Source organism: Quercus suber, unplaced genomic scaffold (genome assembly GCF_002906115.3).
Source record: "Quercus suber isolate HL8 unplaced genomic scaffold, Cork oak 2.0 scaffold_17, whole genome shotgun sequence".
NCBI lineage: Eukaryota > Viridiplantae > Streptophyta > Magnoliopsida > Fagales > Fagaceae > Quercus > Quercus suber.
Window position 1 is genome coordinate 756,864 of NW_027069482.1, and position 15,235 is coordinate 772,098.

Here is a 15,235-nt window from a genome sequence, read left to right on the forward strand (position 1 = left end):
TTTTTTTTTTTTTTTTTTTTTTTTTTTTTTTTTTTTTTTTAATTTATTTCAAATTCAAAAAAACCTATCCACCATCTCAAAACAACACATATATTCAATAAAAATATGTATATGTGTGTGTGTATATATATATATATATATTTTAATATCACTCTTGCACTTGGTGGATAAAAGGAATATTTATTCCCACTAAATCTTATCCACTAGCCCAAAATACTAGTTGGGTCATTTTTTAATATATATATATATAAAGAAATTTTTAATTATTTTCCATAATTTTTCATTTCATATATTTGTGTCAAGAGATGTAAAAATAATAGCTTTTATATATAGAGCCAGTAGCCTCTAGCTACTAGAGACCACTCTTAGAATGTCCAAAATTTTACAAGAATAAGACACTTAATATTTTGTAAAATTTGACATCATTATACCACAATTGTATAATACAAACGTTTAATCATCCACAATTTCTTTTTCACATGACCATAAATGATTACTTGAATACTTTAGCAAGGAAAATAAAATTTAATTAAATTATAGTATCATTGTATCTTCATTATACAAAAAGAGTAACAAGTTGATACTGCACTATTGATTCCACTTAACAATAGGAATGCCTTCACCATAAGTCTACACCATTTTTTTTTTCTCTTTCAGGATTCTACCAAAAAATAAAATTTTATCTCATTTCTCATAAAAATTATTGCTAACATTTTTTTTTTAATTCCAAAAAACATTTCTCAAAACATATACGTTTTTCTTCAATCTCATGTTCCTCAAATTTCAATAGGCATAAAACAAATTCACAAAATATAATACACATATAGTATCACATAATTGCAAATGCAATAAGTTGATATCCACATATCAAGACAACGTTACATAATATTATTCACATATTAATTTAGATTAGAGAATCAAAATCACATTTGGATGGACGTCATTTATTTTTTCTTATAAAATATTAGTCCACCAAATTGTTTAGATAAACTAGATAGCAAAATAAACTCCACAAAAGATATAAGTAATTATATCTAAGAATATAACTACTAGCATTTTTTCTTTATAAATATAATATCATATCACAATATAAAATTTCATGATCAATAACTTGTTTATCCATTTTGAAGCATGAACTCAACCTTTAAGATTGTTGGAAATATTTTAGTGAATAAACAAGTTTTGATACATAAATAATATCCCAAATAATTAGCAAGAATGTACATAAGCAATAATAATATAAATTTAACTAAATTTAAGAACAATCTCACAGTGCTATAGAATCACATAAAGAGCGTTATCCTTAAAGATTGATTTGTGTCACCCAAAATAAAACTTGGTGCGATTGGTTCTCTTGGCCAAACAACCCCTCAGGATTAGACTATAGCGTCGACCTTTATGATGTAGACACTTCCACTCACAAAAGGTTTAAGAACAACCTTCTATTGCCTTTTCTTTAAAAAAAAAAAAAAAAAAAACACTCTTGTAGAAAAATATGTGGAAGAGAAAGATAGTAGAGTTGTGTATATCTAAAATATAGAATAGTAAAAAGACCCATTAGAAAATGTGTTGTGATGAGTATTATATAGGCTACTTATGAAGATAATAGTCTATAGTTATTCGTTACTAATAACCCTTAACAGCCCAACGGCTATATTATCAATTATTGACTAATGGCTATTTTTCTCATAATTGCCCAACGACTATTGTTCTCATAAATTTCCAACGGCTAGAAAATAAATAAGAATAAAAGTGTTTGGAACTCATACCCACACCAACATATTCTTATAAACTATATTTATATGCAATAAAATAACATTTAACAATTATAGGAAAAAAAAAAGATAATAACTTAAAACCCCAAAACCAAATTGCAACCCAAAGTAAAATTCTAAAGAACACATAAATACATCAATCTAAAGTAGAGATACAAAAAATAAAAAATTCACACAAAAATAAAACATGAGTGAGAAAGAGAGTAATAACCTTTTTTATGTGAGAAAATATGTATAGAATGAGATAGAAAATGTCTTATTTATAGTAATAGAATGAGAATAAGAATAGGCAAAATAAAAGGAAGAAGAAGAGATAGATAAAGAGGGACATTAAAATTGAGAATAGCGGAGAGATGAAAAAGTAAAAGAAAAGTTATAGTTAGAAGTAGTAGAGAGAAATGAGAAATAGGTAAATGATGTGGCCGCATGTGACTAGGAGCGTAGTAACAATAAATGTTACACTTCAAATTTTAAATATATATAAATATAGATATAGATGACACCATTTGTCTTTTATTGTAGGTGTTACTTAATGGCACATGTTTATGGCTGCTTTTTAAGTTTTAACCACCTTGAAATTTATTGGGTTAATATCACCTTTTTTTTTATTTTAGCTTTATTTTCGATTGAAAATCCTATCGCAAAGATTGCCACATCAATTTCGTTTTTACAATTGTTTTCCTTTATTACACCATTTGTCATGCTTTCAATGAACCAGGAAAATTTAGATTACTACCAACAATGTTAATGCATTATATTCCAAAAAGATCATTTTAAATAGAGAGATACTACGTCTATAACAATTTTACAACAAATCGCAGGTGGTTAGTTGTTATTGGTTTAAATTTGAAACTAACACTAAGATAACTTTTTTGCTCCAACAATAACAACTAGTAACAACTTGCTACTTAGGATTTATTGTAAAATTGTTGTAAAATTATTGTAGACATAGCATCTCTCTTTTAAATATTGTACGCTTTAATTATAAAGTTAATGTATGGAGTATACAGTATAGTAATGCCTTCTTCTCTGTTGAGGTTCTTAATAGAATTAGGGCTCAAACTATAAATTCATTGGTATTGGTGTTTTTTACCGTGTTTGATACGTGAGATTCAAACCTTATGTCACCAATCAACCTCTATTTATCGAGAGGATATTAATTGATATGGTCTTATGAGATTATCATTTTATAGTATGTATGATTCACACATGCTGAGAGAGAGGTTTGTTAAATTATCTCATATAACATTTTTTTTTTTATATTTACCTATGAAAAATAAGTTCTCATAGAACTACATTGTTGAAAGCTATTACAGTTTTTTACTACCCTATCATTTTCCTATTAGAGTTTTTTACCCATCATTTACAAAGAATAGAGCATTTACATAAGTTCGTCTAAATTTTTTTGTCTATTTTAGTATAAAAACCTACTTTTTCTATTTTATACAAACACTTTACAAAAACTCCAACATTAGATTATTTATTATACACTCTATTTTCTTTAAATAATAATTTTTTATTTATTATTTCACCTACCAACATACATAAACATCTATGAGAGTCACGGCAAAAGAGAGAGAGTATTAAAATAGAAAGTTACTATTTATATTTACATGATTACTATAGTAATAATGTATATGTACAATGTCATAAATAAACTAACCGTGTGGTAGTTTATTTTAGCAAAAATGTGAAAGACTATAATTTTTTTTTTTTTTCCTATTTGCAATGTCTGGCTGAGTGCTTTTGGAAACAGAATTTGGATGTAATTGATAGTGTGAAGCATGTGACCCAACCTAATAAAGATGAAACCCAGAACCAAAAAACGTGAATACTTGAATGATATTGATCCACGTAAATAAGATGAAAAAGTTAATGTATAAATTAAACAATAGTAATTGTCAAAATGTTGGCATGCCATTATATGATCAAATCTCAATTAATGTCCTAAACCTTCTTTTTAATACTACAAATAGGTGTCATTAAGCTTCTACAAATAGCCCTTCCTCATTCCTACCCTACCTGTGTTCACACCTACTTTATATGAGTGAAACACAGCCCAAGAAAAATATGGTCTTCCAATTCCATTAACCTAAATGAAAAGCTCAGAACCCAAAGACTGAACATGAAAAGTCCCATAATGTTTCCAGCAACCATGACTGAGATGTTTACAACAATGGGTTCTACCTTAGCCAGTTTTATGTTTGTATGGGCAATCATTCGCCAATACTGTCCATATGAGCTTCGTCGTTTCTTTGAAAAATATTCACAAAAAATCACAGGTTACTTCTATCCTTACATAAGGATTTCTTTCCATGAGTTTGCAGGAGACAGGCTTAAGCGTAGTGAGGCCTATTCAGCTGTTGAGGCATATCTTAGTGCTAACTCTTCCAAGAGTGCTAAAAAGCTCAAAGCTGAGATGGGTAGAGATAGTAGAAAATTGGTGCTGAGCATGGATGAGCATGAGAGGGTTACTGATGATTTTCGTGGTGTTAAAGTTTGGTGGTTGTTAAGCAAGTCAGTGTCAGCAGCAAGGCAGAATTCATATTATCCTGAACAAGAAAAGAGGTTCTACAAGCTCACATTTCATAAGAAGCACCGTGATATTATCACTGAGAAATACTTGGAGCATGTTGTGAGTGAAGGGAAGGAGATTAGGGTGAGGAATAGGCAAAGGAAGCTGTATACTAACAGTCCTGGTTACAAGTGGCCAAGTTACAAGCAAACTATGTGGAGTCATATTGTGTTTGAGCACCCAGCAAGCTTTGAAACTTTGGCTATGGACCCAGACAAGAAGGAGGAGATTATAGAAGATTTGATGACTTTTAGCAAGAGTAAGGACTACTATGCAAAGATTGGGAAGGCTTGGAAGAGGGGTTATTTACTATATGGCCCACCAGGGACTGGGAAGTCTACAATGATTGCAGCAATGGCAAATTTGTTGAACTATGATATCTATGATCTTGAGCTCACAGCAGTGAAGGACAACACAGAGTTGAGGAAGCTTTTGATTGAGACAACTAGTAAGTCTATTATTGTGATAGAGGATATTGATTGTTCACTTGATCTTACAGGTCAGAGGAAGAAGAAATCAGAGAAATCTTCAGATGATGAGAATGACAAGAGTAAAGAAATTGCTAAGAAGGAAGCAAAGGAAGAGATTGGCAGCAAAGTCACTCTTTCAGGGCTTTTGAATTTCATTGATGGGCTGTGGTCTGCTTGTGGGGGAGAGAGGTTGATTGTTTTTACTACTAATTATGCGGAGAAGCTGGATCCTGCACTCATAAGAAGGGGTAGAATGGACAAGCATATTGAGCTGTCTTACTGTACTTTTGAGGCATTCAAGGTGCTTGCAAAGAACTACTTGAGTCTTGAAATGCATCCCATGTTTGATACAATTCAGACGTTAATAGGAGAGACCAAGATCACACCTGCTGATGTTGCCGAGAACCTTATGCCCAAGTCCTCACTGGATGATGCAGAGAAATGTCTATCAAGCCTAATACAAGCTCTTGAGGAAGCGAAGGAAGAGGCAGCAAAGGAAGAAGCAGCAAAGAAGGAAAAGGCAGCAAAGAAAGAAAAGGAAGCAAAGGAAGAGGCAGCAAAGAAAGAGAAAGAAGCAAAGGAGGAGGCAGCAGAGAAGGAAGAGGCCGTAAAGGAAGAGGCAGCAAAGAAGGAAAATGCAGCAAGGAAGAAAGCTGGAATAAAAGAGAATGGCCCAACCAAGGAAGATGCTTTTCAGTCTCAAGTTGACAAAGAAACTGAAAATGTATCGTGAATTAGCAATGCAACCATGTTTTTTTGAAATAACTACGGTAAATTTCTTCAGGCAAGTGTCATAGTGACAGGTTGTTCACTTGTTTACAAATATATTTGTGTGCAAATACTTCATGCAGAATCCTGTTCTATCAATGTATAAGAGCAAAAGCAGTAACATAAGCACTTTTTTATATTGGCATCATTAACCCATTAAGGAATTCATCTAACATGTTCAAAGAAAGAAAAGGGGGAGGGGGGAGGTCATCAAACATGAGAACAAAACAAAACAATTCAGAGGTTCTAAAATTCAAGGAAAAAATGAGAGCGCAAGTGAAATAAAGATACAAATTAGTTATCTTTTGAGGAGGATGGTTCCATTACAATAAACACAACAGTTTCTAACCTGATTGCTTTATCAACAGACCCAGCCAACCCAAATGCTCACAGGCAGATCATTGTCATGAACATGAGAGATAAAACTACAAGGCTCGAACATCTAATAGCCCAAATTTTTCAGTTACAATATTAGTTAATGGTTATTGTACATTGATTGGATGAACTAATGAACTCCCAGCAAATTCCGATTCATCTGTCGTAGGTTTTTTCTTTGAATGTAGAAATACTAAAAATGACTACCTAATCTACATAACTCTCAGCATCACATTGCTCCCCGCAGCAAATCATGCACCAAAGTAGCTGCTTAAATACACCATGGAAGAACTCTGACTGTAAACTTCCTCCGTCGGCTTATCACAAAATTTATAAACTTAACTATCGTACACAGCTTCCCTGGGAGAAAACATACCCCTTGCTGTCCAGCATAGGGAAGCCTTAGAAGTCATCTGTATCTTCATCTTTCATCACCGTGTTCAGGCCATCATCGAAACCAGAACCAGGAGCAAGCTCATTTAGGTCAAGAAAACGTCTTTTCCGTACACCCTCAATTTCATCTTGACCTGGACTATTTGGTTTCTCCGGTGGCTGTTGTTGCTCTTTCTCCGCCGTCTCAGTGTAATCTTCAACAGGCTGATCAACTTTCATTTCCTGGTCATTATCGTTGCCATCAGAATTCTGACTTTCCATTGAATACTCACCATTCTCACTTGCATCTGAGTGTGCATCTGATGCAATTGACTTCTCAGGTTTCATAGACTCTGGTTCGGATTCTGACAACTCATACTGTCGGTAATTAATACGATTTCTGGTGGCCCTCTTACTGCGTCTTAGACCTGACTGGAGCTCATCAACCGACCTTAGTTTTGTTTCCCTCCTAGTACGGCCTGGCAATTTTCTAAGTTTCCGAGGCTCATCACTATCGTCCTCACTGGCACTTAAGGAATCATCATCTTCTTCTTCTTCCTCTTCCTCTTCTTCAGCATTTTCATCATCCCAATGATACTCCTCATCTCCTTCAGAGCTACTTGAAAACTTCCTCCTCTCTTTCCGTTTCTTCAGATATTCCTCATCATAAACAGCTTCCCCAACTATATCATCATCGCTATCATAGTCTGCATCATTATCTGAAACTGCTTCAACAAAATCTTTTGCCGAATACCGTTGAGGTCTCTGTCTCCGCCGATTGCTACATGTGAATACAATCAATACATGGATGAGTTTAACACATGGAAATAGATTCAGAAAAGAAAAAGGGAAAAATAAATAAATAAATAAATAATTAACACACCTTCGATCCAGGTCTGTTTTATTATCTTCCTGACCATCATCAAAATCAGGTGACGTGGGAGATGGTGCACTGAAATTGTCATGTTGCGCATGTGAAGGACCACTCCATTTACCATTTGCAGAAGCTTCAGGTTTCCCAAATTCTCTTCTATGTAAAGGTTCAGGGGATGGCTGTTTTCGCCTGACACAAAAGTAAGAACAAGATTGTAAGTCAAGAGTTCATTGCACTGGTATGACGATATGCAAATCAGAGGGAGAGAGAGCAAACAATAAGATCATATGTCTAGGTGAATAAATTCCATACTTGGTTATCTTGATAGCCTCATTAATGGACCGGTCATAGTCGTCTGCAAAACCATGAAAAACATTCAGATTTTATACATCCATCACAAGAGAATAGCATCAAGCACCATAAACATTTCACTCTCATGACATGGACACCTGGAAGCCCCAATAACAAGAACTAATTTCTATGGGGGATTAGTTCTTTATGATAACTAATAGTAGATAACCCGATATAGCACTGATTTAAAATAAATAAATAAATTTAAAAAAAAGAAAAAAAAGAAAAGAAAAAAAAGGGTTGTATTATGCCTCCCCATGAAAGTCAATAATCTCCCCCTTTTCCACTTCTACTGCCCATTCATGCCACTTGCCTTCTGAAACTCATAATGTAAGGTTTCCAATAATGGGTAAAGTACAGGGCAAGACACATATACCAGAGGATATGGCTCAAGATATAGCTGACTGACAAAAATATACATTAGATGACCCCTACTTGTTGGATTTAAGGTTTTACTGAATTTAGTAGCAAATTATCATCAGGCACAAAGAAATATATGTTCATCTGTTTAAATGATCTTGATACAGCAATGGTTAATCCAAATACACCTCCAACATAGGAAGATTCCCCATAAAAAACATGGCAAGGGTGTGCCATCCACCCAATGCATTCATCGCATCCATCCAACTGTTCACTACCTATGTTCTTTAAGAGAACAACTGAGAAGAGAATGCCTGGGTTAAAACCAATGAATTTCCCTGTCTACATTCTTAAATTTATGCTGTCATTGGACAAGTTTAAACTATACAAATTATGAACAGGTTGCTCTTACCAAAGGTATAGGTGACAGGTTTTCTGTCACGAAGGGAGCGCCCTGGAGCAAGCCCATCCACACTTAAATAATTATCAAGAAGAAGAGCTTGTCTGTGTTGCTTTTTCAGCAACCTCTCTTTCCTCTGCAAATAACAATTAATTGCAGCATTTCAGATAAAATTCTTGCTAGAGCAACAGCAAACAATAACATGAATCATCAAAGAAAAATAACTATAAGAATAACAAAGTCAAGGAATATGAATCAAGAGAGACACCAATATATATATATATATTATCTAACCAAACATTTTCATTAAAAAAATAATACAAACCGTTTTTGTGATACAAAGAACAGTTTAGAGCATCTCCAACAACTTAGTCAAATTTTCACATTGTTTAAAAAGTAAATAGTTTTACCTACATACTTTTTCAAATATATTTTCCAACAGACTATTTATCCAGTCTTTGTCATATTTAAATATTACTTTTTCATTATTTCTTACATCTTTTCTTTTCTTTTTTTGAGAGAATTTCAACATATGAAATTTGCTCTTAGTGATAGCTTTTTATCATTAGACCAAGATATCAATCGGTTTTCAACGTAGGCGGAAATCGAACTCTCTTTATTCTTAATGAGCACACAAAAAAAGAGGTAGAGGTTGAATACTTTAATTAATGGAGAGAGGGAGTCGAATATTTTAGTCATTAAAATTCATTAGGAGATTAACAATAACTCTCAAAGTGTAGAAAGTATTGTAGCTAATCTATTTTATTTCTATTTTTACATTTTGGAGAGGTTGTTGCAGCTGTTTTTTTTTGGATTTGCTCTCCAAATATGGTTTTTAAGAGTCTATTGAAGATACTCTTAGCATTTTAGGGGATCTATCCAACAGAACATTCCTCAAAACCTTTAAGGTGCAACTTGATTTCTTCTGAGATATGATCCATATTTGATATGTTCTCATATTCCTATAATAGGCTCATAATAAATTTTTTTTTTTTTTTATAACCATTAATAATATTTTTAGAATACTCTTAATTTCGAAACTTTAATTTTTTACTATGTGTCATCTTTCAACAAGCTTTTGTGTTAAGTCTTCAAATTCAAGCCGGTTTCCAATGGTTCACCTTGATTTTGAGGGATTATTATGTTCCCCTTAGGCCCAAAGCAATCGGACCCACCGTATTTTTTAATGTAGTTTGTTGTTTATTATAGTTATTGTGAGGATAAGAGTCCAAATTTGTATATTGGGCCTTGGGCCTTATCTGAGGACGTGGACATGTCCGAGGAGAAGTAAATGATTGGGAGAGGCCCAAAGTTGAAAATCACAGAAAAAAAAAGAGTGGAAGCATATAATGCGAGGAGTAGCTCCTTCTTGGATACGATGAATATCAGTCAAGCAGGTACTTGGACGATTTAGGTGACCTTCCAGGAAGTTCCAACGATAAGGATGAACTTCAGGCATATACAAAGTTAATAAGAATACAGAAATATCTAAAAGAAAAGTTGCTACCACCGCATTAAATGCACTACAGCAACTTTTCTGGCCGCATTTATGTGGAAAAGACCTCTAAACAGTGCAGTCTCAACCACCACCATTCATAGAGAGCCAAAGAAGATGTTTGATGGGAGATATACTTGAGTGATAGCTTAGATGATTAACAAGTGTACGATCAATATGGTCTGAAAGGAAACTATACAATGTAAAAAATCTCCCATAAGAGAGAGATCGGAAAATATAGAAAAACAGGAGAGAAGAATAATTACTGTAGCATTAAGGACTGTATTAGCTTTCAGGAACAGTAGTTCAGTTCATAATTCATCTCCTTGGACACCAATTTAATTGAGTTTTAAGTGTGTTTTTGTACTTATTCATCTTTTAAATCATTATTATCCATTGTTCAATTCACAAATAGCTCAACTCTTTCACCCATTCTCTATAAATTCATTGTATTGGGCTCACATCACACATCTTTTGGGTTTGGGCTACAAATCGTATCCCTACAGTTATGATTTAATAATATATGTCTTAGTGTGAGTTTCAGTTAGCTCAACTAGTAAAGTCTTTAATAGTTAAATAAGAGATCTGAGATTCAATCCTCATTTACAGTAAAAGCCGATTAATGTCTTTGTTTGATGATAAAGAGCTATTATCAAGAGTGGACACTATAGGTTAAAACTCTTTAAAAAAAAATATTGTCTTAGTTAATGTTTCCTAAAAAAATATTAATGCTTCCTCGAGAAAAAAGTTTCAATAGTAATGTTTTATTTATTTTTGTAGGGGGCAAAACAAACGATCTAGCCCAATCTAAATAAGAATGGGCTAGAATAGAGGTCCAATACAAATTAATTTGAAACAGTGGATTATCAAGGCCAACCCTTCAAGCCTTAGTAGCTTATCTTGGTAATTTAAAGAAAGAAAATTGGCTAAGATAGCAGTTTAAGTAGAGAATAATAGAAAGAAAGATAAAGATTCTTATTTAATTTCTCCCTCGGACTATCCAAGGAGCAATAGTTCTTTGGGATATACACTTCTCGATTACACAATTCTTAATTTCCCTCTCTCTTTTCTATTTTTACCTTCTTTTATCTCTCCTTATCCCCTTATCAAGAGGATCTTCCTTCCTATGTATAGCTGCCAAGATTGCATCCAAGCCCTCCACTTTGATGATCGTTAATTCTTTCTTGGATACTTGTCTCACCATTGCTTTGCTGGTGGTGGTAGAGTAGAATGCAAGCTGTGAGGGCACTATTCAAGGGCCATTCTACCATTAATATGGCAGGTTGAATTCATACAGTGTATTAAATATGGAGGTGATGGGTGCTTTATCTAGAAGTCTTCTCCTCCCATTGCTTGCACATCTTTACTTCCTTCGCCGGCCTTCAACCCTATGGCCTTGGTGGTTTGTCTTTAGTCTCCCGAGAAGTGTTTGCCCCTTGGGCGAGCCGCCTTCCTCGGTTTCATTGACTGGACCATCCTGATTGTGTTGGGCCTAATTTGATGAATAGTTAGGCCTAATTACTCCTCGGGTTGAACCCATTTGATGATCTTCCTTCTTTGGGCTTTCCCCTCCCACAATTTTACTTATCAATATTTGTGTATGGCATGGGCATAATTAATAATAACTAGTTGAAGGGCCCGCGTGATGCGTAGATAATGTTGTAAGTTACTATATGAGAAAGTTCTAATTCTATATATAGTTAAATGATAGAATGTGATTGAAAAAAATCTGCAAGTGATATTCAATGCCTTGGGATGAAGTTGATAGAATGCATGCAAGACACGTAACAATGAAGTTCCATTAGATATTTTGATAAGTTGGAAATGAAATCTCATCATGTCCCTCTAATTTCTTCTTTCTTTGAAATAAACATTTGTGCTAGCCTTAGTTGCCTACTAATAAAACTTGACATCCATGAATCATCTACCACTTTATCTTTCAAATAACATTCTCAATTGTTCAATAATCAATCACAACATTCTGTGATCTATAATTCCCAATTCAAGAAAAATGTTAGTAACTAAGTTTGAAGAATAGTCTCAAGCTCCATTAGCATAAAAGTAGGAACCATGACTCTACCACATGTATTAGAAATCCTATAGTTCACTCAAGACTTCTATTAAACTACTTGTGCACATGGAATTAAGATTTTTCTATTGCATTTTTGCATCAAAATAAGATCGCAAAATTAGTGAAGAAAAAAAGAAAGAAATTGTAAATGACAACAAAAATAATCTTAAACATTATGAAAAAGAAAGAGAAAGCACTTTTTTTTAGTTAAAAGAAAGGCAATTGATAGCTATATCAATAAACCTTCCCCTTAGGAAGATTTAAACAAATCACAAAAAGTTCCAAATCAACTAAAGCTTGTGGGTTAAAATAGATGTCTATATTTCCTTGTGAAAGTGAATCTCATATGTGCTATAAATGGTAGGCTGTCATCGAAAGGACCAAAACTCTTCAAATTGGGAAGAGCAACAGGTGTAACATTGTATCGGTAGGGAATCTCAAAAGGCAAGAAGAAGTAGATAATTGACAAAACCTTAAATGATGGCCAAGAAGAAGAGGAAAAGGGGGAAAAGGAGGAAGAATGAAGACCAATGGTTAGTTTTCATTAAGTGCTTCAGAAGGAGTGCAAAAAAGGTGAACTGGATGCCTTTGAAAAACTATTTTTATAGAGCACCATATAGCAGGACCTCATACTCCCGCATAAGATCTCTGCTTTTATATATATATATATATATATGTTGATAACTAAAGAACAATTATAAAGTTAATCACAAACTAAAGGCTACCTAGTCAAATGTAAATGTCACATGTACAAGTTATTAATAAGTTTATTATACTAAGAAGAAATAAGTCAAACTGAATTTATTTTGCAAGTGCAAGGGTCACATGTACAAGTTAATAAAAGTTTGGTATACTAAGAAGAAATAAGTCAAAATGAATTTAACTTACAAGTTTGTTGTTGGAGAGGGAGAATTTTTACCAGCAATCTTTATGTTCAGAGTTTTTTTTTTTTTTTTTTTTTTAAAATGGCATAATTTTTGCCACATCTGATGCGGATGCTCTAAGGCCTACTAAAAAGGAAAAATTTTATCTCCAAATCAGTTTAGCATAAAATTTCTCAATCCCATTATGAGGGGAATGGAAAAACTATTCATACACAATGATGACCTTAAGTATTGTTTGGTATCAAGGAAAAAGACCATGCATGCACGGTTCATAGACTAGTCACCGAAAGGTTTAGGGAATTGTTGACTACTTGACTTGACTAGGTGAGTTCAGAGTCAGACACAGTTGATCAGTTCGACAGTTCCTTTAGTTCGAATTGCCACTGTGAGAGAGAAAGCAGAATCATGAATCATGAATCATGAATCATGGATTGAGCTCAGGTGGAATCCTCTATTGCTATTTCACTTGATGCAATGTAAATAAATGATTGAGATTAAAAGTAAAAAAAAATAATTTTCAATCTCAACTATTAAATACAAAAAATTAAAAAAAAATTAAAAATATTAATAAAATTAAAGTTAAAAGTTAAGATGGTAAAAGTTTACATGAAAGGAATTAGAGTAATCGCACCGGATGCAATATCCACCAGATCCAAATCCATGCATCCACTAGACCTTCGGAGTTCGGATCATTGACTCATTGTATATAGCAATTATTGCTCCAAAAATCAAAGAGCTCGTTATGATTCCTCATGGTCTTTGACTGAAATTACATAGGGAACTCCCAAAAGAGTAGACCAGCAACAATGCCTCTGAAAATTGGCCTCCTATGACTCAATGCTACAACTTCTTTTTTCTATAATTAATTTAGTGGCGGCTTTGATAATCATATTCTTCCCAAAGAAAAAAAAAATCAATAATTTAGTCCAACAAAAATAATCTTCACCTTTCAAATATAATTCTTAACCCCTTAAATAAATAAAATAATAATAAAAATATGTATAACAATGATAAAAATTATAGAAATTCTATAAGTACAACAAAATCTCACAACTTTTTTACCATATTTTTATTTTGAATTGTGGCCAGTTTCAATTTAATATTTTATTATTTTATTTTGACCTATGAGGGACCAATATATAAGTTGTCACGACAATTTATATATTGTGTTCTTAACACAACTCTAAAAAATGGTCCAAACGACAACACAATTAAGTCAAACAACAACAAATGAACAAAATATTAATAAAATAAAAAAAACTCATTCAAAAACCAAAAGTAAAAACCCCAAATCATTCAGATTTGTAACTCATTCAACCAATTTTATAAAAGTAATCTCTAATTTTATTTTCCTTGACAACTATACCTAGAGAGATATACTGTAACCATGAATTCTCCCCGGCAGCGGCGAATCTGCTTTCTCAGAGGCTTAACTAACAATTGCAGCAGATATCATTCGTTGCTCTCTTTCTCTCTCATTATTTTAGATTCTTTTTCACTTTATCTCTTATCAGTCTATTTTTGCATTTTCATTTTATTAGTAGAAGGAAATTATAAATCTTCATATATTTGTATTTTTTTTGGTAATGTCGGCATTTTCAAGTTCTTATTTTATTAAATTTTGTATGATTTTAGTTTCTTAACGACTAATCTAGGAAAAATTAATAGAATTGCCACTAATTTTATTGGACTTAAATTAGTTTTAACATGTATTTATTTTCATTTGTTTCGTTAATACAACTTAATATAATTCTTAACAAAACCTGGCTTTCATATCGTTGTTTACATTTTTTTTTTTTTAATTTGTTGCTTTTAGATATTCAAATCTAAGTATAAATTAAAACAATTTAGATGACGGAATGGGAAAAAAGTGATCTAATTTCCAAAATAATATTGCCTTAAGGCATATACTCAAATGCAGAGATGGACCCAGGATTTCAAACTAGAGAGGGTCGGAGTACAAGAAAAAAAAAATTCTAAATAGGCATCCATATAGTATTAACAAATTATAAAGACACAAATCATTATTTCTTAATACATTAAAATGCAATTAATGGTAGAGAATTTGAGTTTTTTTAATTGAAGGTAGAAAGATAATCTTAGTATTCGTTTGGATAATGTCCAACGTTTGGATTTTTGCACGTCCAGCGTTTTTAGTGGGTCTCGTGCACTGTTCACGAGACCCACAAGTACTTTTTTTTTCTCATAAAAACAACTTTAAAATTAGGTCTCACAGTACTATTCACACATTTAAAAATTATTCTGCTACAGTATTTTCAATTTTCAATTTTCAATTTTCAGCAATAAGCAGTATCCAAACAAACCCTTAATAAAATATTATATTATATTTTTAGCAAATACTACAATTAACTGGTATTTTATACCAGTTAACTATAGTTGTAAAAAATTTAGCTTTAACTTCTCCAATAACACATATTTTTTTTGGTTCTTTGGTGATAAATAGT

The 15,235-nt window shown here is 32.7% G+C and overlaps 2 protein-coding genes across 2 annotated transcripts; one reads left to right on the top strand and one right to left on the bottom strand.

Moving 5' to 3' along the window:
- The first annotated feature begins 3,747 nt into the window (after nucleotides 1-3,747).
- LOC112028683 (AAA-ATPase ASD, mitochondrial) lies at nucleotides 3,748-5,725 on the top strand. The gene has a single exon (XM_024061368.2). The coding sequence runs from the start codon at nucleotides 3,901-3,903 to the stop codon at nucleotides 5,551-5,553; it is 1,653 nt and encodes a 550-aa protein (XP_023917136.1). The 5' UTR covers nucleotides 3,748-3,900; the 3' UTR covers nucleotides 5,554-5,725.
- A 140-nt stretch (nucleotides 5,726-5,865) lies between these two features.
- Nucleotides 5,866-8,456, bottom strand: LOC112028682 (DDT domain-containing protein DDR4; the record flags this gene model as incomplete). The annotated part of the gene is given in 4 exon segments (XM_065759803.1): nucleotides 5,866-7,116; nucleotides 7,219-7,398; nucleotides 7,522-7,564; nucleotides 8,333-8,456. Coding segments are annotated over 4 exon segments (1,098 nt in total), but the record flags the coding sequence as incomplete, so codon positions are not given.
- Nucleotides 8,457-15,235: the final 6,779 nt, after the last annotated feature.

Coding starts and splice junctions, on each gene's coding strand:
- LOC112028683 (XM_024061368.2), top strand. CDS start 3,901: ATGAAAAGTCCCATAATGTTTCCAGCAACCATGACTGAGATGTTTACA.